The sequence below is a fragment of the Coturnix japonica genome, chromosome 3 (genome assembly GCF_001577835.2).
Source record: "Coturnix japonica isolate 7356 chromosome 3, Coturnix japonica 2.1, whole genome shotgun sequence".
Classification (NCBI taxonomy): domain Eukaryota; kingdom Metazoa; phylum Chordata; class Aves; order Galliformes; family Phasianidae; genus Coturnix; species Coturnix japonica.
The window spans coordinates 10592998-10614845 of record NC_029518.1 but is presented as its reverse complement, the minus strand read 5'-3'; the positions used below and the strand labels follow the sequence as shown (position 1 = coordinate 10614845).

At 40.9% G+C, this 21848-nt stretch overlaps 1 protein-coding gene across 14 annotated transcripts in view; it reads right to left on the bottom strand.

Annotated features, from left to right (window-relative positions):
- The window catches only part of CDC42BPA (CDC42 binding protein kinase alpha), a 141924-nt gene extending 120289 nt beyond the window's left edge, over window positions 1–21635 (bottom strand). For 7 of the 14 annotated variants that reach the window (XR_001553791.2, XM_015856965.2, XM_015856968.2 and 4 more), the window contains exon 1: window positions 20247–20980. Coding sequence is in view for 13 of the 14 variants with exons in the window: in XM_015856965.2 (XP_015712451.1) it covers window positions 20247–20424 (178 nt within the window). In the remaining variant the exon portion in view is untranslated. Of the gene's footprint in view, window positions 1–20246; window positions 20985–21238 lie in introns of those variants that run through there. The other 7 variants (XM_015856966.2, XM_032443328.1, XM_032443329.1 and 4 more) reach the window with 4 other exon arrangements.
- Between the last annotated feature and the right edge of the window lie 213 nt (window positions 21636–21848).

Sequence of the window (21848 nt, the reverse complement as noted above, 5' to 3'; positions counted from 1 at the left end):
ATAAGAGCATCTATTAGAAGTGTCATTCCACCTACTCCATAAAACACCCAGCAGTACTCCCACAAATAAACACCAGCACATTAATTGTTTAACAAATGATAATATTAGACACATGGTACTGATTGTTTAAAAAAAAAAACAACAAAAAAACAAAAAAAACTTAAACAGCAAATGTCATATAAATATCAATCTACTTTGGTTACAACAGTTAAAGAGAGTTACATATCTGTAAACCACGAAGCATCATTGGTCCGTATAATTCCATTCAATTTCACAGCTCATTACCTGGAGTAGATGGTTAAAGCCTGCATCAGATGGATGTTCTATAAACAATGCTTCACCAGGCTGTATTTACATTATTTAACATGATGTAAATTACATCTATGCATTGTGTTTTCATCTTCGTATGAGATTAGCTTTAGCTTTCATTCTTCTTTTACTTTTTGCAGTTTTTTGTTATTATTTGTTATTACACAGGCAGATTATTAGCACACATGTTTGTGGTTTTCAAGTAATACATAATGGCTATGAGATAATGATTAAGTGAAGATTACACGCAATCCTGATTTCAGGGCAGTAATTTATGACACGATAACTATGTAATGACAATGCTTAAACACAGCCTGCAGCATCATCCTTCTTAATCATTCTTTCGAAAGAATACGAACCTTCTCAAGCCAGCGATTTTGTCTAACCCAAGAAATCACGGCATTGACCCAGTATCATTTTTTTTGGTGCTCTAATCCAGTAAGATTAGTTAGAAGGCCCTAAAAGAAGTCCTTATTCAGTTCACATCTAGCAAAATCTTTGATGGATACCATATGATGAATGACCCATTTTGTGAACTGATTTTTGCCAGCTAGACTATCCTATTCAAGGTGAAAGCTGTATGTAAATAAAGACACAGAAGTACATTGCAGTGATGTCCTTTTCTCCCCCACAAAGTTTCTTCTTACTGAATTCTCTAAAACAGTTGTTTTCTCACTTATCTCAAGTTCATCAGAAAAGGAAAACATCTGTAAACTACTCTTTTCTTTAGTTATTTTAAAAACACCTTCTGTCTAATATCTAGTGAGTTGGTTGTAGTTACAATTGGACTCCTTATCTCATCCCAAAGACAAATAGCAGTATGAGCTTTGAATCAGATCCAGGAAAGCAGTGCTAAGTACATCCCTACACTTCATGAAGTAACAGCAGCCACTGCTCACATCTCATTTACACCTTCCTTGAAAACAATAAATATTACTGACTTGGGACCTTTTCTTTCTCTTCTCACTGATCACAATCTAACCAGCCTGGAAAAAAAGTGGTCTTCTCATTTTCTATATTAACAGGTTATGACAAAATCTAACAATGGCCACGTGCCAGAAGCGACACTTGGAAGCTGTTTGCGGCAATGGCTTAGCCAGCACGTTTTCAATGCCTACTGTTGACAGGGATTACTTAAAAACAACACAGCTTGAAGAAGTTGTTCTGCAGGCTACTCCTAAGCAGGTTTTTCATGAACACAGCATTTGTCACAGAATGAGCTAATTTGTACTTCAAAACAATTATTCCAGCAAATTCATTACTACAGTTCATAATTTCAAGATTTACCTACTATCACCAATGCCAGAAGGACAACTCCACCTTTATGAACGCATAAATTTCAAGTCCGCAGTAAAATGAAGACTGGTCATTAACTAGCATACAAAACTAAAAGCATTTAATGTGTGTTTTCTCTAATAAGGTGATGACAGAACTAATGAGATTGTGTCAGCCTAGATCCAACACAAAAAACCACTTTGATTTGCACCATAATGATTTCAGCGCAGTATGAGCAAGTAAAGACACTACAGACACTACAGTGACATTCTTGAGCTTGACAAGATTGAAAGCAACACTGACAGTCTTTAAATGTAACTACCAAAACCTGAAGATATGAAGTAAAAGACAAGGAATTTTCAATTAGAACTGGAAAACATCGCAAAGAGGTAAATAAAAAGTAATCCCTCTTTCATTTGTTTGATTTAACTGGACAGATTTTTTAGAATAGTGTATGTCCAGTTGGAAAGGACTTCCAAAGATCATCATGCCTGACTGCCTGGCTACTTCAAGGCTGACCAAAAGTTACAGCATGTTATACAGGGCATTATTCAAATGCTTCTTGAACAATGATGGGTATGGGATGGGACATCAGCTACCTCACTAGGAAGTCTGTTCCAAAATTTGACCACATGAGGATAACAAAATTTTCCCTCACGCCCAGTCTGAACCTCCCTGGTGAAGCTTTGTGCCATTGCCATCCTGGTGGGATGGGGGTGGTGCTGTGTGGAGCCAGGGATTGGACTCAAGGTATTTTGTGATTCAGTCTAGACTGCTCTGTAAGGCTTTCCACCCCTGCAGAGTCTACAGTACCTCCCAGCTCAGTATTGCCACAAACTTGAACTTGATAAGGAGGCATTCAACTCCATTATCTGCATCACTGATTACTGCACACTCCATTAGAATTTCACATGCTATTACAAACTCTGCAGTTCTGCTACAATGTGACAAAATACTGCCATCCAACAAAGCAGTCGATTCAACAAACTTGACTTCAGTGCTAGACTACTCGACCTATGCACTTCCACTTGCCTAATTACAAATTTATGAATCCAGCTACAAAAAAACAACTTTTGTTATTGACTGCTTCTCACCACTGTCACCTGCCAAGGCATACTGGGTACAGAAGGTGACGTGCTGGCAGTAGGGCAGCAGCAGGGCTCTCTGAGGAACGTGATCCTATGCCAGGCACAGTTGCTTCCAGACAGTGCTGACTGACTCCAGCGTTCCCCAACACAGCTGAGCCCCTGGGTCACACATGCTGCTTGGAGGAAAACATACTTCAAAGGGCAAAATACCAGAGAGGAGTAAGGGGAAGTGTGAGAAGCAGTCTTAGTAACAGCCGGGTCAGAGCAGGAGAGGAGAAGTACTACAGACACCACAGCAGAGATTGCCCTGCAGCCTGTGAGAGACCATCGCAGTGGAGCAGGTGCTGCCTAGGAGCCTGTGAGAAGAGACCATGGTGGGCCCCTTCCAATCCACACAGTACAGAAAAGCTGCAAAAAAGGCTTTTTCACACCATAATGTAAAATATACAGCTATCATGATATGCAAACACTATTTAGGTCTAAAAGAAAGCTCAACCATCTGACAACTGTACTGGTCATACGTTAGTGTTAGCAGCCTGAAGACATTCCTGTTTCTTCTACATTATACTCCTCCAATATAACACCACCACTAAAGCTTTTTGAAGCAGTTGTTTATTCAATATTATCATACAGTGATGTGCTCCAGAATTTCCAAAACCCAAAACACTCATTAAGGTGTTTAAAACAATCCCAAGTAAATCAAACTTCAAATATCTAATTACCTCCTATCCTATGTTCATTGCATCATTGCTATCCGTATCTCTCCAGGTACAGCAATACCTCTATGCTGCCAGGAGAAGCTCTACAGATTGAGCACCCAATGCTGGTGTTAATTAATCCTTTAAATATGCTTAAAGAGAAGATTTTACCCAAAGAGATCTCATATCTGGTGTGCCATGCCTACTGAGCAAGCATCCATGCTCAGGAAAGGAAAACTTAAAATGAGAGATCCTATGTACAATTAACAAATGTACAGTTAGAACTGTACATGGTTAGGATGGTATTTTACAGGTTTATAGTTAGAAAAATTATCATGGTGGAAAGAGACAATCAAAAATGAAATGCTCACCTGTGTCCTAGGTTCACAATAAAAAACTCCAAAGGGAGGGATCTCCAGAAAGAGATCCTTCCCCAGTGGCAGTCAGCCCTTAAATGGGGTCTAAGAGAGGTGCAGCCAGGCTCCAGCCCTCCCAGTCACACAGATGAACTGCCTAAACTTGTGCTCCCAGGGCTGATCCGGTCCTTTCCCCAGGCGCTCAGTGGTTGAGGCCACAACTCAGCAGTTCCTATACAGCCTTTTGAAGCAATAGGAACACAGAAATACATTTTAAGGCAGGAGTCATGTAGCATTCCAATTTCCTTTCTCCACACAGTACAGAAGTAGCCGTGTGGATGTAAGAATGAGTTAGACATTACTGGCCTTATTCTCTATCACACTCTGTTTCGCACTCTCTGAATCCAGATAAGAGTACCAGGTCTAGACATGTACCTACAAAGACAGAACACGGACTCAAGATGCCCACAACTCCATCAATAGGAACCATTTTTCTAAACCAGATCTATGGCACAATGGCAGCAGCACAGCTTTAAGTACTTTTGCTGTTAACTGAGAAGCAGCTTTCTTTACCTTTTTATTTCCATTCTGCACAAAAAGCAGTACTTTAGATTTTGGATACACAATCAGTATCATACCTCCTCCTAATTTAAAGCTGGTTAAAGCGTGGGCCTACCGTTACCACTTGAGAAGAAAAGCATAGTGCTCAGTTCCCTAAAATGGTTCCACAGAAGAGCTACAAGATGTTCTTTCTCCTTGGACTTGGATACTATCTTCAGCCACAAGTGTCCAGAGCTGCAATTGAAATACTGGCTTCCTCCCCTACTGGCAGAGACACTTTACCTCAAAAACAACATCTTGCAGCTGTAGCTTCCCTAAGATCACTCCTCCTTCAAAAGTGTAAGAAAAACATTCTGGACTATGACTGTAGAGCTGACTGGGGGTGTTTAACAAAACAGCACCATCATCGAAACATAGGTCAAGCAAACTGACAGGTGTAATATAGAAGAACTGGACAATGCTCCCAGAGACAAAACAGCACATGACAAAAAGCCTCTGATTGATGTAGACGGGATACCTCTCTGGAGGCCTATAAAACATTTATGTACTGTCACTGCATTTAGAGAAATCTCAAACTTGCTCTAAAATGTGCTTGCTTCTCTGTTACTCAGCACAGCCCCTCTTACACTAAAATATATATATAGTGACATTGAGTAAGCCAAACTAAATGTTTTATCACTGCTACCAGTGATAAAATATTTATATTTATTTATAAAAATAAATAAAATTCCAGAACGGAAGTTGTATTCAAGAAAAGTACCTACTGTGTTTAGGGAAACCGGCTGTTCTGACTGACAATGAAGTAGAGAAATACCTGTGATCTCTACATTATGTCGTATAATGTACAATTTCTAAACAGCCTGTTGAAAAACAAAAGAACTATTCACCGCAATAAAATTATGCCTGGACAAAGATGAATCAAAGAAAAATAAGTAGGAGAGGGTTAAGAAGTCAATTTTAGAATGGTAACAAATTACAGGGGGCAAACATGAGAATGATGGCAGTCTATAATATTCTCGGTGCTCAGATAAAATACATTCTGGTCATTCCTGGAATTAGCGCATCTTACTCTGCAGTGAGGTTTGTGAATTCAACCAGGAAGTCAATTAACTGATGTGGATGGTGATGAACACACATTTAACGGCTACATACAAAGTGGTTAAGTCACCTGCTCCAGCACTGCAAAAAGAACTCTGAGGCAGTCAGCAAAAGAATCACATTCTCCATTGCATCATTCACTTTCGCCATAAAAACATTTTCCTTTTCTGAAAAATCACAGCTTACTCCAGAACACAGTGTCAGTAAGTTCCCAGATCCCTATTGTCCTACACAACAAGAAAAAGGTGTGGGGTGGTGGGAAGCAGACAGGCTGAAATATAGTACATACATATAGTTAATTCTATCAATCCTCATTCATGTTTGAATGATTATTTAGTATTTTTATCATAAATGATATTATGAACGTATTTCAAATATTAAAGAAACAGAGGAAATAACACTCAGAAGTTTCCTGTATTACCAAATCACTTCAGTAACATCAAATCTTTCACCCTAAATCCACTTGCATAATATTCATGATACATGAAAATGGCCTTCAAGTTGCTCCTAAAGCCGATTTCTATCTGTCCTCTAAACCTGACACTCCCAGCAAGTCCAGCAAGCACAACCCCCGGCAGGTGCAGCAAACATCCTCCCTATTTCCTACCGCATGCTTTAAAGTTGCTCCATGTCAGAGCCTCTGTAAAGAGCAGCTGCCAATGGCTCCTTCCTCCTGGCTTCTGATGCTTCAAATACTACTCTCAAGTGCATTCAGGAAGAAAAAACAACACAGAAAGGAACGCTTAACATTCAAAAAAATTCCCAGAAAGACTCCAAACTGCAGTGACTGTCTATCTTAGCTTCTCGTTTGGAGAATAAAATGCATTACGAGCAATTTTGGCTAAAATTGTAAATATTTGCATTTCCTGTTTTTCAAACTAGAAGGAATTCCCTGACCTTTAAATGCAGAGCCACAATTGAGCTATGATTAGCTTAAGCCTTTATGAAGCCAAAACACTTCAGAGACACATGCAGCACAATGCAAACTTCTTCATAACACTAACATTGTCATTTCTTATTCCCTTCTTACACCCTCAGGATCTGGTGCTGTATTTCTGGGAAAGAGTTAAACCATCTCCTGTCTGCTCCACAAGGTACAGTTACACAATACATCTTCAATTTACTAAGCAAGCTTTGCTGCGATCATAGATTTCACCCCACGATCAGTTCACTGCCCTCAGGTATGCTAGTGTCAGGCTATGATGCCCAGCTGTACATGTGTATAACCGAAACAGCAACCAATAGGCTGGCCAAAAAAAGCTCAAGTCACTTGATCAAGAGATCCTACTTTGATAAGAGTCTTCCAGATACTAGCTGACATCAAGGAAAAATGCAGGAACGCATGAATTGGGCTTTACTCACAGGTAAGTCTGCCTCCTGGTCTTACTAGAGACTGTTTGAGATGGAGATAATTGCAGGCAGTGGGCAACTCCTTCACATCTCATACCAAGTTCTCAAATACAACAGAAATAGCATCCCAAGCCAGATCTCAAAGATGACTGTTGCTTAACTTTCTAGTCATAGTTAATACACAGAGCATTTTACAAACAAAGCACAGAGCACTTAGGATAATTCAGAGGTCAGTAAGCAAGACTTGGTCCCACAGGTCCTTTCACTGACTTGAAACCATTTAAAAGCAAGGCACATAATATATGAAGATACTTAGTTCATAAACTGCTAAGGTTCAGCAAAGAGTTGAAACCCTTAGCAAAAGTGGAACAACAGGTCTGAAATACAATCCATTTGTCCTATGTTGCTGCAGGAGCTAAGCAGAGGGCAGTGCCCTGAAGGCAACCAGAATGCCAGTACTCTGCTGCACCACTGAAATAGCAATGGATGAGGTTCTCTTGTCACGGTTTCCTTCCTGAACTAACAGACTTGAAAGTAAAAGGGGAAGAAAGAAAAATAAATAATCACTTTAGCTTTTCTTGTATTTCTTTCTCTTAAAAATGTCACAAAGAAAAACTTCAATTACCATTCTTTCAATTATTTGTTTTAAATTCATCTCGGCTAATAATACCCAAAGCACCACAAAGTGAGCAGTTATTGAAATCACAAGGGAGAAACATTTCCTTTGCAATGCAATAGCCTGCAGTAGTCTTTTTGAGGAATTAAACAGACACAAAGTACAGTTATTATTATACTTGGTAAAGAAAAGTATATTAAAACAAAAATACATATAGATTTTGGCTGTGCTGATAAAAGTCTGCTGATTAAATTATTTTGGCTGTGCTGAGAATGGTAATCCAGAGTCCTGGAGTACCGCTTAAAACACAAGAAGCAAAAGGACAAACCAAAAGGGTGAGCAGAGATAATACTCTCCATTTAATCTAGTTTACATACTACAGCACTGACCCCACAACATGGAATAGAAGAGAATTATACTACTGTTACACGAGATTAAGAAACAGAAAGGACCCAAGAGCCTTCAGAAGCATGAAGAACTTCTCTATGCAACTCCAATCAATGAGCAACTGGCTCTGCACCCTTCCTCAGCAGTTCAGATACACAGATACACCCAGCAGAAGCAAGCAGCAAACCCACAAATGAGCTACTGAAGCTCTCCAAAACACTAACAAAGTATCTCATTTTGCACTGTTGGCACTTCAATGTTACTGTTCCACTCTAATAAATAAATAAACAAGCCTCCTCTGCTTCCCTGACTGCCTTTGATTTTACACAGGTGTGAACGACTGTCCCTTATTTCAGATGACATGTTGTCTGGCTGAAAACTACTACTGCATTAACACCTTTTTCAAGAAAGCTCACTTCAAACACCAAAGTAGTCATTAAAAGTTACTCTTTTCCCTGTTCACCTGCTAACAGAGCCAAGACTGGACTAAAATCCTCAATTCCACTCCTCACACACTAACAAGAAAACTAATTCTTTTTAGTGCAGCCTGATATTTCAAAGCACACATTCATTCATGAAGTTCCACAAACAACGGCAAAAGAAGGAATAGCTTTTATAGTCTTAGTATCCTAAGTCAAGGCATGCTCGTTTATTATGCAAAACATCACATATTACAAAAACGACATTGTGTCTAGAAGGCAGCAGCTATCTCAACAATAATTCTTCAGTTGTTCTTTTACAGTACTGGGAAGGTAAGAATACAGATAGATGGATCAGCATTCCTATCCTGACAAGGTATGACTGAGTTGCTACAAAAAACCCACACCAACCAACCTCAGAACATGCTTAGAAATCCTCGATCACAAAAAGATCAGAATAAAATCAACTATAAAGCAACCATTCTTACTGAAAGGTCCGTTAACAGCAAGGAACAGAGCTTTATTTTGCACTGTTGTTTTAAGATTGATTCCATGCAGGGTGGTAAGTGGGAATGGGCAGGAAGCAGGTGCTCATGTCATGAGGATCAAAAAGGGGGGAAAAAAGCAGGCAGGAGCGATTTCCTCATCCACAGAAGTAACCGTAACTGTGACAAGTCTGATGCTGCCTTTTTTACCTCAGCGAATGACTGCCCGAGGTCACCTGAGGACTTGCTTCATCCTTGGGTTACAACTGCTGGGAGAGTTACTTCTGTGCATAACAAGGGGAGTTGCCACCTTTAAAGCTTTATCTGGAGACTCATCAGGCATTTCTGCTTATCACTCTTGCCGTCAGACTCCACTTCCTGAACACATACCAGGTTTTAAGGAGAGAAAGTTTCTACTGTAACGAATGTTCCTTTCCTCCTCTCTGAACTGAACGTTCTGGTCAAACAGTTGCATGCTCTGATACCACCAACAGTATTCTCCAAACCTATTCAGGTTGAGCCCTGCACACAGCAGGAGTCAGCAAAGGCTTATTCAGTAAATAGGGTATGACGCCAGATTTAAAGGTACAACATAACACACTGCACAAACCAGACACTTAGGAAGAACTTCTCTGACACAGCACTGGAGTGCACACACTTCACTGGGCTACAGGAGAGATTTTGGAAAAGCAACATCCAAACCTCCTTACCAGCTAAAAGAAAATGTCTCTGGAGCGCTGAGCTCACAATACATCAACAGCTGCTCCAAACACAATTCTGGCAAGCACTGCCTTGTCCACTGCAGCACTTCCTTTGTGCTCAAACAAAACAATTGCCACTGTTCTGCGCTGTACTACAATCACAGGAGAGAAAGGAAAGTGGTGTCACAGGAACAGGATCACAAAATGAGATTGGGCGCCCTCTTAAGCAATTACACCAAGAATAAGAGTATCCAAACAGCGCGCTGAAAATCTAAACAAACAAAGCAGGAGCAGAAGTTACAAACCGCCCACACTTCCAGCAGTTCCCACCGTAAATGCTACAAAGATTTGGAATAAAGAGTTTGAAAGCAACTTATTTAATAACCTTGGCCTTACAAAATTACTTCCCCTCTGTGTTTTTGAACCACCTTCAATAAATCACCATTCTGCCTCCGTTTCTTTGTGGAGATGTTTAAGATGTTGATAACCACCCACTTTGCTCCATCAGATTCTTAAGGCAACATACAGGAGCACCCAGCACCACCATATGTGACTTTCTCACCAGGAAGTGCATCACTGAAATAAAAGAACATTCACAGCCTTCCCAAATTGGAAAGAAATATACATTTTTGAAGTATACTTTTAAAAACTGCATCAAAATAAAGGAAATATACTTTGTGGAAATCTAGAAAAAGCTACAGTATTTGAGCTCTACTTTTATATAGCCAGTTCATGCCTTCAAGTAAGTAGTTTGACTTTAAAAGCTCAGCGACAAACACAAACTGAGTTAACAGTGAGTTAACATCATGCTTATGTCCATTAAACAAGAGCAGGATTTTGCTTACAGTTGCTTTCCTCTTCCTACTAGACAGTACCACTGTTTTGTTTCACAGTTGTAAGGCAACTCCCACCACTTGAAGTCTGTATAAGCTTACTGTATTAAAAGAACTGCAAGTGTTTTCATACATACATAATTCATATCTATGCACGTACACACAGCCTTCCACATACACCATCCAAATTGCTATTTTACACATATTCATTTTGGAATACGCAGTCTCCTTTCCCAAAGATCCCCAGTGAATCTATCCTCATTCAGACATGTTATCTTTCTAAAGACCTGACACTGGGAAATGAGCTCTTCAGCAGCGATCCCATTTTTCTCTAAATGAGAGGAAAGCAGCACAAGTGCCAGACACAGCAGAGTGAGGTGGACACTGAAGCAGAAAGATGAGAATCTGCATCTATTCATGCCCTTCTAGGCTGAAATTCATAGGCTCAAAATGTCTGCAAACAGCATAATTACAGATTTCAAATACGGCAGTCGTATTTTACAACTAAGAAAGACCATCGGGTATTTCACAATGCAGAATAGCTACATGGCTTTGATAACACACACACAGGAGCCCCAAATACCTACAGTAGGTGTTTATGCCCAACACAAACGTGCAGTTGGATTGCTTGACTTGGCTTCTACTGAAGCTAATAAACAATGATCAGCACATCAAGAAGAAAATCCTTGTACCTGTGCCAAAATAACTTTATTTACCATCTTCCACCTCCCTCAAGTTTCCTCTGCCATTTCCCACAGGCAACAATTTTGACGCTGGAACAATACTAAGAACAACCAATGCACCCCGTAAGAGTGCGTGACTCTACAGGCTGAGGGCAACAGGAAAATGGTTCCCTTACACAACAAATGGGAGTGGGGCAGAAACTCCTCATAGCTGTTACCTCTCAGTACAGTGAAAGACCCGTGGCATGAAAAAAGAAACATTTGCTTAATTCCTTGATTAAAACATAAATTTTAATTTTGTTGATCACGGCAGTTATCATTAAGAATAGCCCACTGATCTGCTATTTCTTTAATAAGGTGGTGGGGAAAAAAAGACACAGAAGAAAATTAAACAAGTTACAAATAACCACATGATGGCTTGACACTGTTTGAAGATTGCAGTATCAGAAATGTACTGTGCTTCAGAAGTGAATATATTGAGGATTTAGGAAAAGTTACACATCCGACAGATTCCAGGGTGCTTAGGAAGCTTTTCTAAGTCTTACTATTACCGCACACATTGTTAAATAAGTTTAGTGCCAATGTAACCTACATGACCAAGATAAGGCAGAAAGAACCCACCTGGAAACAGACTACTCCACCATAAGAAATCCTCACAGCAAAATTAAAGCAAAATTGTAAGTACTAATGTCAAGAAAAATGGAGTTTCTTCTAGTTCCATTCTGTGACAGTGCTGAGGATTACAAGCAGAACGTGCTGCTGTCAGTAACACTGAGTAATTCCATTAAGTTACCTCAGTTTTGAATAAAAGGAAGGCAGAAGTGCAAGAAGAGCACAGCTAGACTGCAGATCAGCAATTTCTTGTCCCTGCTGCCCCTCTTTTTCCCCCTCAAAGAGTAAATGATTAGGCTACAACTGATGAGATGACAGATATCAAATGCCTGCTTGAAAAAGCTGCTAACATCAAAATTCAGTTCTAAATTACATCTTCCTTGCCCATCTGTAGGGATCCTAGGGGCAGCCTCAGGACTTGGATCACAGAAGCTCCAGTAGGTAAAGCCATACAGGTTAGGGGTATCCCTCTCCCTGTACTACAAACACCAGTACCATCTCTTCACCGTACTGGACCAACAGATTTCAGTGCGTTTGTGCAGGGTTAGTTTTAGCCTGAATTATGCCCTTCTTGTTCAAGTAAGCACCAGCAGAACAGAGGGAGATGACAGACTGGTCTCAACCAGCCTCCACCCAAGATAACAGCAAAGTTACAACTAAAATACCAACATCTATTTCCTCCTTTTCTTGTTACTAGGTGTCCTGCAAAACACTCACATAACACAGTGCTTTATTTACAAAAGACAGGGAAAAGGCCAAAGGGCTTTAGAGCAGCAGCATGAAATACCTTGCAACTACTGTGTCCCAAAGGCACAAATCACATTTTCTTGAGTCACTTTGCATTCACGTAATGAAAGTCTTTGTTACTGCTTCTATTAACGCTTGATTTTAGTGTTAGGTATTAAAGTTATAAAGCTGTGCTCTCACTTTGCATGTCTTTGCATTTAGACCACAAGGGCAAAAGAGAACACTTCTAACTGCTGCCAGAACAAAGAGCCCCAGAGCCCGGCCCTACAAGAACTTACAGCACTATCTGCTCACATTAGTGATACGTACCAACTGATACGTACCGAATCAAATAGGAAATAACCAAGGAGTTCACAAAAAACAATGTGTGGCTATAAATGCATATGTAGAAGTAATCTACACACAGTAGAAAGTACACACAGGTTTTTTCTTACCATTCTCTGCACTTAATTTCTGCATTATGAAACCTGACCAATAAAATCGTGCAAGTTTTAAGTTGAGTAAAGGGGAAAAAAAAAAAACAGAAGTCATGGTTTTGGCCATAGGAAGTTCAGACAGAGACAGGATACCCAGGTCATATCAGAAAGATAAAGAGACTTTTCTCAGTTGAAAGCAAAAGAATGGTCATTGGGAAGAAGAAAAGGTAGCCTCAGCATAAGACAAACTAAAGCTTTGTTTTAGAACAGTATTATCCATGAAAAAATGCTTAGAAAGGAAACCTGAGGGTCCCACACCACATGTGGAACTGAATTACGATCAGCAGGAGCCATCAGAAGGGCAGCAGGACAGCAAAGAGGGCAGCCACAAAAGGATAAAATAAGGAAAGATTTTAGGATGAAAAGGATGAACACGGAGATAACAGTGAGGGAATATTCTTCAAGTATTTCACTTCACACAGAGAAAATGCTCACACAACCTCCACTGAAACAACGTTTCCCTTCCATTTAGAATGCCGCTCTAAACTCACCTCCTCTTTCCATTAAAAGAATTATATGTAGATCTTTGTACTAAGTTACCAAGCAAAATAAATATCCCATAGGAAAGGTCTCACCCGTCCCCCAACCAGCCTGCAGCAGTTCATAACACACACAAACTCTGGATCAGATACTTCTCAAAAACTCAGTGAGAAGGAGCACTATAGGAGCCAATGCTTAAGAACAAAAGAAACCTACAACACTGCGTAACACAATTCAGTTCAGTTCAGCTGGAAGCCTGGGGAAGTACGGATAACGAACAGTCAGGGATCACAACATCTATGTAGTCTGGATACACCTTAGGAGGATTTTTTCCAGTCACCACTAGTAAAGCACATTAATCTGCATTACTGGAAATAAGCAAGCGGGCTACTCTGAACAATACTCACTACATTTAATGTCATCATTAAACTATTTGAAATAAAAACCTTGCAGTTAACAAAAATTTGCACATGACTGACCTAATTCGCTCACATTTTCAACCACATTAGTAGCATTCCTAAGCTTACTGAGGATTTCAGTAAAATAAGATGTTGATGTAAGTTAGACCTGAGCAGAACAGAATATACTGGTTGTTCAGCCAGGCTATCAAATGGAACAAGCAGAAGCGCTCAGGGAAGATATGCCTAACGTGCCCAAAGAAAAGAGCTGGGAGTCCAGGAGTTGGCCTCTTCTTCTCACTCTGGCTCAGCTACGCATTGTACCATTTTATGGCCAGGTTTCATGGCTTGGCAAACCGAAGCTAATTGATTCTAGAAGCTCACCGTGCAAAAAGACATTAGAGGTGGTACATCTTTTACTGTATAAAAGTCATTAGGGTTGCTATGTATGGGTGAATATTTTGCAGTGTTACATCCAGTGTGATTTGCAGAGGCAATTTTCAGAAAATAACGTGAGGAATAAAAACAACAACTTCGGGGACAGCCTGCATCCACTTTGTACCAGGGAATTTTTACTTGCAATTTAATTGCCATCAAATATCAGTAACACTAACACTTGACCATCCAGCCATAGGTTGACAAAAGTGATATCATTTCTATTTGCTGTTACAATTTAGAGCTCAGGCACCAATCTATGGACACAAGATCAAGCTTCAAAAAGAAAGGCAGCTTCTCTCTGTACATATAGATATTCCAAATTACTAAACAACACTGAGACAAAGCGGTTCATTGTTCTTACAGCACAGTATCTTCTTTCAGTCAACTATGAACTAATGATAGGCTACAGTTATAAAAGAGTGTCAGTAAAATTCAGGAGAGAAAAGACAAGAGATGATGCAGAGTTTCAATAAGGTACACACGCTCAGTGCTCAATGTTATGCAGAGGTTAAGAACACAAACACACCTTTAGCCTACTGCAGCACTGCTTGTTATAGTTACACCAACCCATAAACAACCATGGCTTAACACCCATGTAGAGCATCTTAGTAGCAGGGAATGGCTTGCTTTGCTGTGAGAGCTATAGTGAACACTGAGCAAACCAGCTCAAATCATTGTATTTCTCCATTTGTCCCTGTTAGACCAAAGCATACTAGGAATTTCTGCACAGAATAAAGGCATGCCTAAAATTCCTGAATGTGGAAGTATTAGAAGCCTTTCTACCTCAGCAAGGCAAGCTCCTTTGCAATTAAAAGGACATCACTGACAGAAGCCAGTCAGCCTAAGTTAGTGTGTCCCAGTCTAAGCTCCTCAATTCCAAAAGTACAAAAGGAACTTAAATTTAAGTTAAAAGAGGTGCAAAAAGCTTGGTGCACTGTGAAGATATTTAGGAAACAAGGCTGTCACAGTGGGTTAATGTCTCATTCTTCTGTAATCTGGATTTAACCCTAATGTAAAACAACAAGAAATAACTGGATGGCCTCACATTTCACTTCAGCACACCATAACTGTTGATTAATTTACAGTAATTGCTTTCCTCTGTACAAGACAAAAATCAGAACTGAAATTAATGCTCATAAGGTCACAGTTACCAAAACACAAAGGTTGAGCACACAGCTACCTAACAGAAAGGTGTGTGGGCTTGCAGCTGCGTTAAACTCCTTTCCTATGTATTTTACAATAACACGTTATTTCTTTCATTAAAATAATTATTATCAATCTATTATCTCCATAAGCACTGTTCATCCAATGTTCCGTAACACAGATTTGGAGATCACTTCTATTTGGCAGTACTCAAGAACCTCCTTTCACACTAATCAATAAAAAAGCATTTAATTGCTAGCTTCAAATATACAGCAGAAACAACAGCTAATGCAAATGGGTAATTTCATTATGCATTATGGCCAACAATGGCTGAAATTTGCAAGTCAAGAATGCCACAATGACTTGTACGCTGATGGCTCCCCATACTTCCATATACCTCCACTGCAGGCAATGACACCACTCACCTTTGGTCAAGCACACAAAGTGCCTTGACAGGAAACATGCCCACCCTTCCTTCATAAATAGAATTTAATAGCTGTTCTCACATCATTCAGACCCAGTCACGCTCCCAACTCTAGTAGGAAGGCATCAACAGTTATTCCTAAAATGTCATTTTTATGGCAAAACATATTTCAATTCTTTAGATAGTACTTAGTACTAACATCTAATTTAAAAAACAAACCAACCAACCAACAAAGAAGATGAGATTTGTGTCTTTTGTTGATGCCTTTGCAAAAAAAATGGGACCTAAGTAAAGGATTCTTTTAAGTCTCTTTTAGAAAGAAAATAGAAGCAAATCGTATCTGAAAATATCTGCAATTTCTTTTGTGACTTACAAACAGATGAATAACAGAGAAGGGGTATAGAAGTCCATAAACAAGTTTTCTCTTGTTAATAATATCTAAAAACAAACCAGAAAGTGGGCATGCTATTTTGCTTTAGAGACCAATACAAGGAGAGCACAGTATCTCCACAGCTTTGACTTAAGGAAAGTTATACGACATAGAACCATTTTCAAAGGCCAGAAGAGATGCTGCACATCTGAATAACAGAAGCACGCGAGCAAAGCTGACAGTCCAATTTGTGACCATAACAGCACTGCCCAATTATCCCAGCATTTCAGTTCCATTAAAGATGAAACTAGAACAATTGTAGCCATCTACCAAAGGCAGGGAAAACCAAAAGGAAACAAATACTGTAAAGGACAGTTTACAATTGTCACACAAGAATAGACTGAATTGAGTCACTGACCTCACCGTGCCATTTGTAGTTCCCTGCATCTTCCTTCCTTTATATCTCCACATACATTAGAAAAGTTTTCTCTATTTCTCTATTAATGCATCCTAAGTAAAACTGATCCAATTTCTTCTTAGTCATTTCAAACTGTTGTCAATGTAAAGGACATTTCGTAGATCAAAAAAGTTCTAATGCTACTTTCTAGCATATTTTTTTCTTTCAAGTTGAGCTCATCAGCCTGCATTTATTTACCTTCCCGAGTCTTAAGTAACAGTGAGTAACTCATATACAAGTAGAAAAGAAAAAGCAAAATGCCTGGAACCTCCAATGGCTTTTTCAGCTAAGCCCAGGCTGCTAAAATTAGCCAATCCCATTTCTAGATCACAAATGCTGTCAACAGAGATAAAAATTAAAGCTACCACCAAATACGCAGAACAAGCCAAGTGTAGGAGTTTTGTTTCCTTCCCATGATCTCAAATTGTGCCCTAATTAGCTATCAGAACTCAAACACACTGATTGTTTCCAAGGGCATTTCTGCAGCTACAGCTCCTATGTGAAATAAACAACATCGAATTATTAGCACAGCACAAAGCAAATCACATCTAAAAACAAGCAAACTAATTGTTTTCACTTTAAATCAAAAAATGATTTTAAAATGCAGATTCTAAATTGCAAAATAATCAGTGTGGCACTTCAAATTGAAGTCATTTCATGCACTTGAAAGTGACTGAAAACCTGTGAAGCTGTAGCTCAGACCCATTGCAGAAACTTCACTTTCCCCACTTGCTGAGCTAATCTTGTAAAATCACTCCAAAACAAAAGATGAAGAACCAGCTCAGATGCTCATCTGTTTTATCTTGCTTCATTTTTAATGAGGTCTAGAACTAGTTTTAGGGCTGTTCATGAAACAGTCCTAAAAAGATCCAAGAACCAGAGCGCGAACTTCTTAGCTCCCCTAAATATAGCAGCAGTCACGTGGCTATTGCTAAGACCACATTAGCTTTTCAATGATAGAATAGTTTCTAAATCTTTCACCCCCCCAAATTTCACACTGTGCTGTGGGCATTCCGTTTTTTCACATGAAATGAAGCATCTCAGACCTACAGTAGTTCAAACAAAAATGCACGGCCCCTAACAAAAAAAAAATCCACTAAATCAAACAGTCCAACAGTGCTACCTATAAACCAAAAAACAGTAAATTCTTATGGTATTCAAAAGTAGCCTATGATCACCAAATAGATATTTATTAGCCATAAGAAAGTAAAATTACTTTTTCTAGGAGTAAATCAGTTTTTAGAAGTCACAGAATCACACAGAATCACAGAATGACCCGGGTTGGAAGGGACCTCAAGGATCATGTAGTTCCAACCCCCCTGCCTGGCAGGGCCACCAAACATACACCTTTACTAGATCAGGTTGCCCAGGGCCCCGTCCAACCTGGTCTTGAACACCTCCAAGGACGGGGCATCCACAGTCAGAACTTGGGAAGATGAGTAATGCTCTGGAATAAATCTGTATTTTGTAATTAGTAAATGCACAAACACAACAAACAATTCATACCACTCCAAGACTAATTCCAATAACTGCAGACTGAACTACTGGCAGTAATAATGCAGACTTGTGAATGCTTGGCATAAGCCCATGTCTTTCCACAACAGTGCCGACACCCACCAGATGATATACCAGGCACCAAGTTTTATTTCACTGATGGGAGAAATAGATTAATACATATTCAATTTCACACAGTATATTCAAAACAAAGAGTTAGCACAATGCCCTGGCGTAAAATTGGTATTATATTCCCTAATGATTGAGTAGATAAGTTGAAAAAAAGAAGAGTTGAAAACCCTTAGACATCAATTCACTGATGGAGGCCATGACAGAAAGCATGATTTCTAGCTGCCAGCTTTCCACTGCTGCCACTGCTCAGTGTGTTTCTGACTTTTAAAGCACATATACCCTCTCAGTAATCCATCATTTACATTGTTTCACTTCTCTGGCAAAGAGATATGTGAGGTTATGATGGTATCAAAGAACAGGATGCCTGCAGTCCGCTCACCTCACCCAAGAGCTGAAGCACACAGAGCTTCTGTAATAACCTGGTTTTACTGAGCCCTTCATCTGAACAGAAACACCAGGGGCTGCTGGTTTCACAAGGAGCGCTGGCTTTCAGCAGAGACAACTCAACAGAGTTTGTATGATAAAGACATCATTCATCTGGACACTTTCAACAGCAGGCACTAGAAACCTTTGCTCCTACATTTCACCTCACGAATCCTCTTGAAAAATCTCTAGTTTTAAGTCTAGAGAGCAGAGCTGCCAGGAAACACAGGACTCTGGCAACACTACCTTGAAAATGGGAGGGACTGCTTTAATCTGAAGCTAAGGCATAGCTGGAAGGGGGCAGCAGGAAAGTAGCAGGAAAAGCAGGCCAGTATGAAACCTCCTTCCAGCCTTTCCAAAGCAGCACGTTATTTCCATGAGCAGAAATCTTCAGGTACTGTCTGACCCTCAGAGTGATGCATTTTTTCCCCCAACAGATAACCTTAAAAATACCAGCAACTCACCAAGATGGGCTCCAAACACTGTTATTCTAATTCTATTGACACGGTTAATTTATTATTATTATTTACAGGCTGTCAGCTCGCTAAGTGCACTGCAGACTACACTCCTGCATACAAAAAGTACTGTGAGTCAGTGTATTTTCCAAGTCTTCCATAGCTTCTGTATGCCATAATTTTAAAGTGAAGATTCTTCGGAAGTACTTTAATGACTATTTCCTCCTTAGCTAGAATGCATTAATTACAGGCTTTTCCTTCTGATAACAAGAAAACAAAGACAAGTGCAATATGAACAGTGTACGAAACTTAATTACTGAGTCAGATGCCCTTCAGATGTCAGTCTGACTACAGCGAGGAACAGGAAAATAAAACACACACAACACACACCTATCAGCCTCCAGTTGTTAGATCAGTTATCAAAACAACGTCTGTCCTCAGTGACTTCATTAGGAGGAGCTCAACCAGCTCATTAACCTGCTATGGTTTGAAATGTGCTTTTCGAAAGACAGGTAGCCTGCTGATGTATTTATTACAAACCAGATGTGATAAGTAGTTCCGAATGTAAATGCTTAAGAACAGCAAAGACTTTGAACTTTGAAGGTCACATACAGTAAGCATTAACATCGAGGTTCTTGTGTCAGATGCACCTTCTGTTTTTCACCTATGCTTTGGAGGAGGAAAATGAATTAAGAACAAATAACAAGAAGCGGCCCTGTGATAACTCGAGAAGAACTGCAATCCACTTGTTCTCGTTTTAAGACCTATAACCACTGTAATACCCCTCTAAAATTAAACAAGAAAATGGAATGGGGGATGGTGAAGACCAATTTCATTCTACTTTTCAACTCCATGTAATTAAACCAGCAATTCCATCATAGAAAAGAATGTATTTTTCTCCATTTTCACAGACACTTCTGGCATTTCCTTTAAGAGAGCTGAAGGATTTTCTCTTTGATTAATACCTTCTATTTTAAAGCAGTATAGCTGTGACTGCAGACACAAGGCAGAGGGTTGTGTACTGATCCTTTCTCCAGGTATCAGGGGATTTATCTTCCATTCTTCTACATTCCCACTAGCTTTAGGATACGAAGCTCAACAGTTGGGCCTACAGGCGCGGAAACAGGCTTCATATACCAGAATTAGGTAAATCAGGTTAAAGAAAAAGCATAGCTTAGAGACAAATAACCCATACGGATTTCTTTTTAGCACCAGCACGTTCAAATGCAGCACAAACGACAACACTGCCCAGTAAAACACCAAGTTCTGCACAACCCCCCCTTTACACAAAGCAGACAAGAACAAGGACAGATGTACACGACATATATTGCAACTCACCCCATTCTAGATACTCGAGGATGTTTTTCTCTCTTCTCAGAGGGGAATTGTTACATTCGTCGTACAGGCAGATGAGTATATCCAGCAAGGTTTCCACGCTGAAGCACTGCCCATTAGTCTGAGTCGGCCCATCCAAAATAAACTGCTCCAACTGCTTCAGACGCACTTCTCCAGACATGGTTGTTTCAGTTTGCAATGGGGTTTCCTTTTTAATTATTATTATTACTTCGTCCAGAAAAAAAAAAATAATAATAATCCAAAAACCAGCTTTTCAAGGTCTTGTTTGAAAAGAAGCCGACAGTACTCGTTACAAAGTGTCAAGCCCTGGTGGTGCCTTATTTACTGCCCACCTCGGCTCCCAGCCTGGGGCTGAGCCCTGGGAAGTTTCAGGCACGCACAGATAAACACTACGTGTGTGAGTGCGTGTATATATATATGTACATATATAGGCGTATATAGAATTTTTTAATTTAAGAAAATAAAGAAAAAAATCTTCTAATATGCTTAATAAGGAAAAATAGATCGCTTCTTTTGACACTTCAGTGACAATAATCACTCTGAAATTCCACCAGGACTGCCTGACACCGATTTTACTGCACGTAGATGGATGCAAGCTTTTATATCTTTAAAAACGTCCTTCTCCTTCATTCAAAATTCAGATCATGCAACACAACCCTGAAACGAATCCCACTGCATCATTAAAGTGTAAAAGCCCCATTCCGGCCGCATCGGATTTCGCTTCCAAGAAAAAAAAAAAAAAGGGGGATCGGAAGAAGGCAATGAAAAAGAAGAAGGAAAAAAAAAAAGGAATAAATAGATATATTGATGTAGGGGGGGAACAACAGGGCGGGGAGCGGCACGGCCGCCTGGGTCTCGGCCTCCCGGGCAGGGGCAGCGCCCGGCGGTCCGTGGGGGTGGGGCCCCTCCTCAGGGCGCAGCCACGTCCTGCCCCGGGGAGCCGTCCCCTGCCGCCTCCTCCTCCTCCTCCTTACCGAGTCTCCTTTTAAGGCCTTTCAGGGATTGGAAAAAACTAAAGTCTTCATCGCCGCCCTCTCCTCCTCTGCTGCGCCGAAGGGCGGCTGGATAACGCCCGGAGCCCTGTCAGAGCCGCCCCATGGCCGCTCGCCCCGCTCCTCCTGCTGCTCCTCCGCGGAGGGAACGCGGCGGCCCCGCTCTGGCTGCGGGCCGGGAGGCCCCGGCGGCGGCTTCACTCCCAGCGGCGAGGAGATGCTTGTCCGGCCTCGCCTGCACAGGCAAAGGGCATCCTTCCTTCTCGGCGTGTGTGTGCGTGCGTGCGCCGAGCGGCGGCGCGGGGACGGCCGCCTCCCTGCCGCCCTCTGTCCCTCCCGTTCTCGTCGCCTTCTCCCTGCCTCCCTCCCGCGGTCACACGCAGCAGCCGCCGCCGAGCTCGCAGCTGCCCAACATGGCGGCCGCGGCGGGAGGGGAGCCGCCGCCGAGCGCCGCCGCAGCGCGGGGAGCCGAGCCCGGGCGCCGCCGCTACTGATGGGATTGAGGGGAGGAGGGAAGCGAGGAAAGGGGTGGATGCTGGAGCGGGGAATGCAGGGATACGGGCGGGACCGGGCGGAGGGAGGAAGGGAGGGA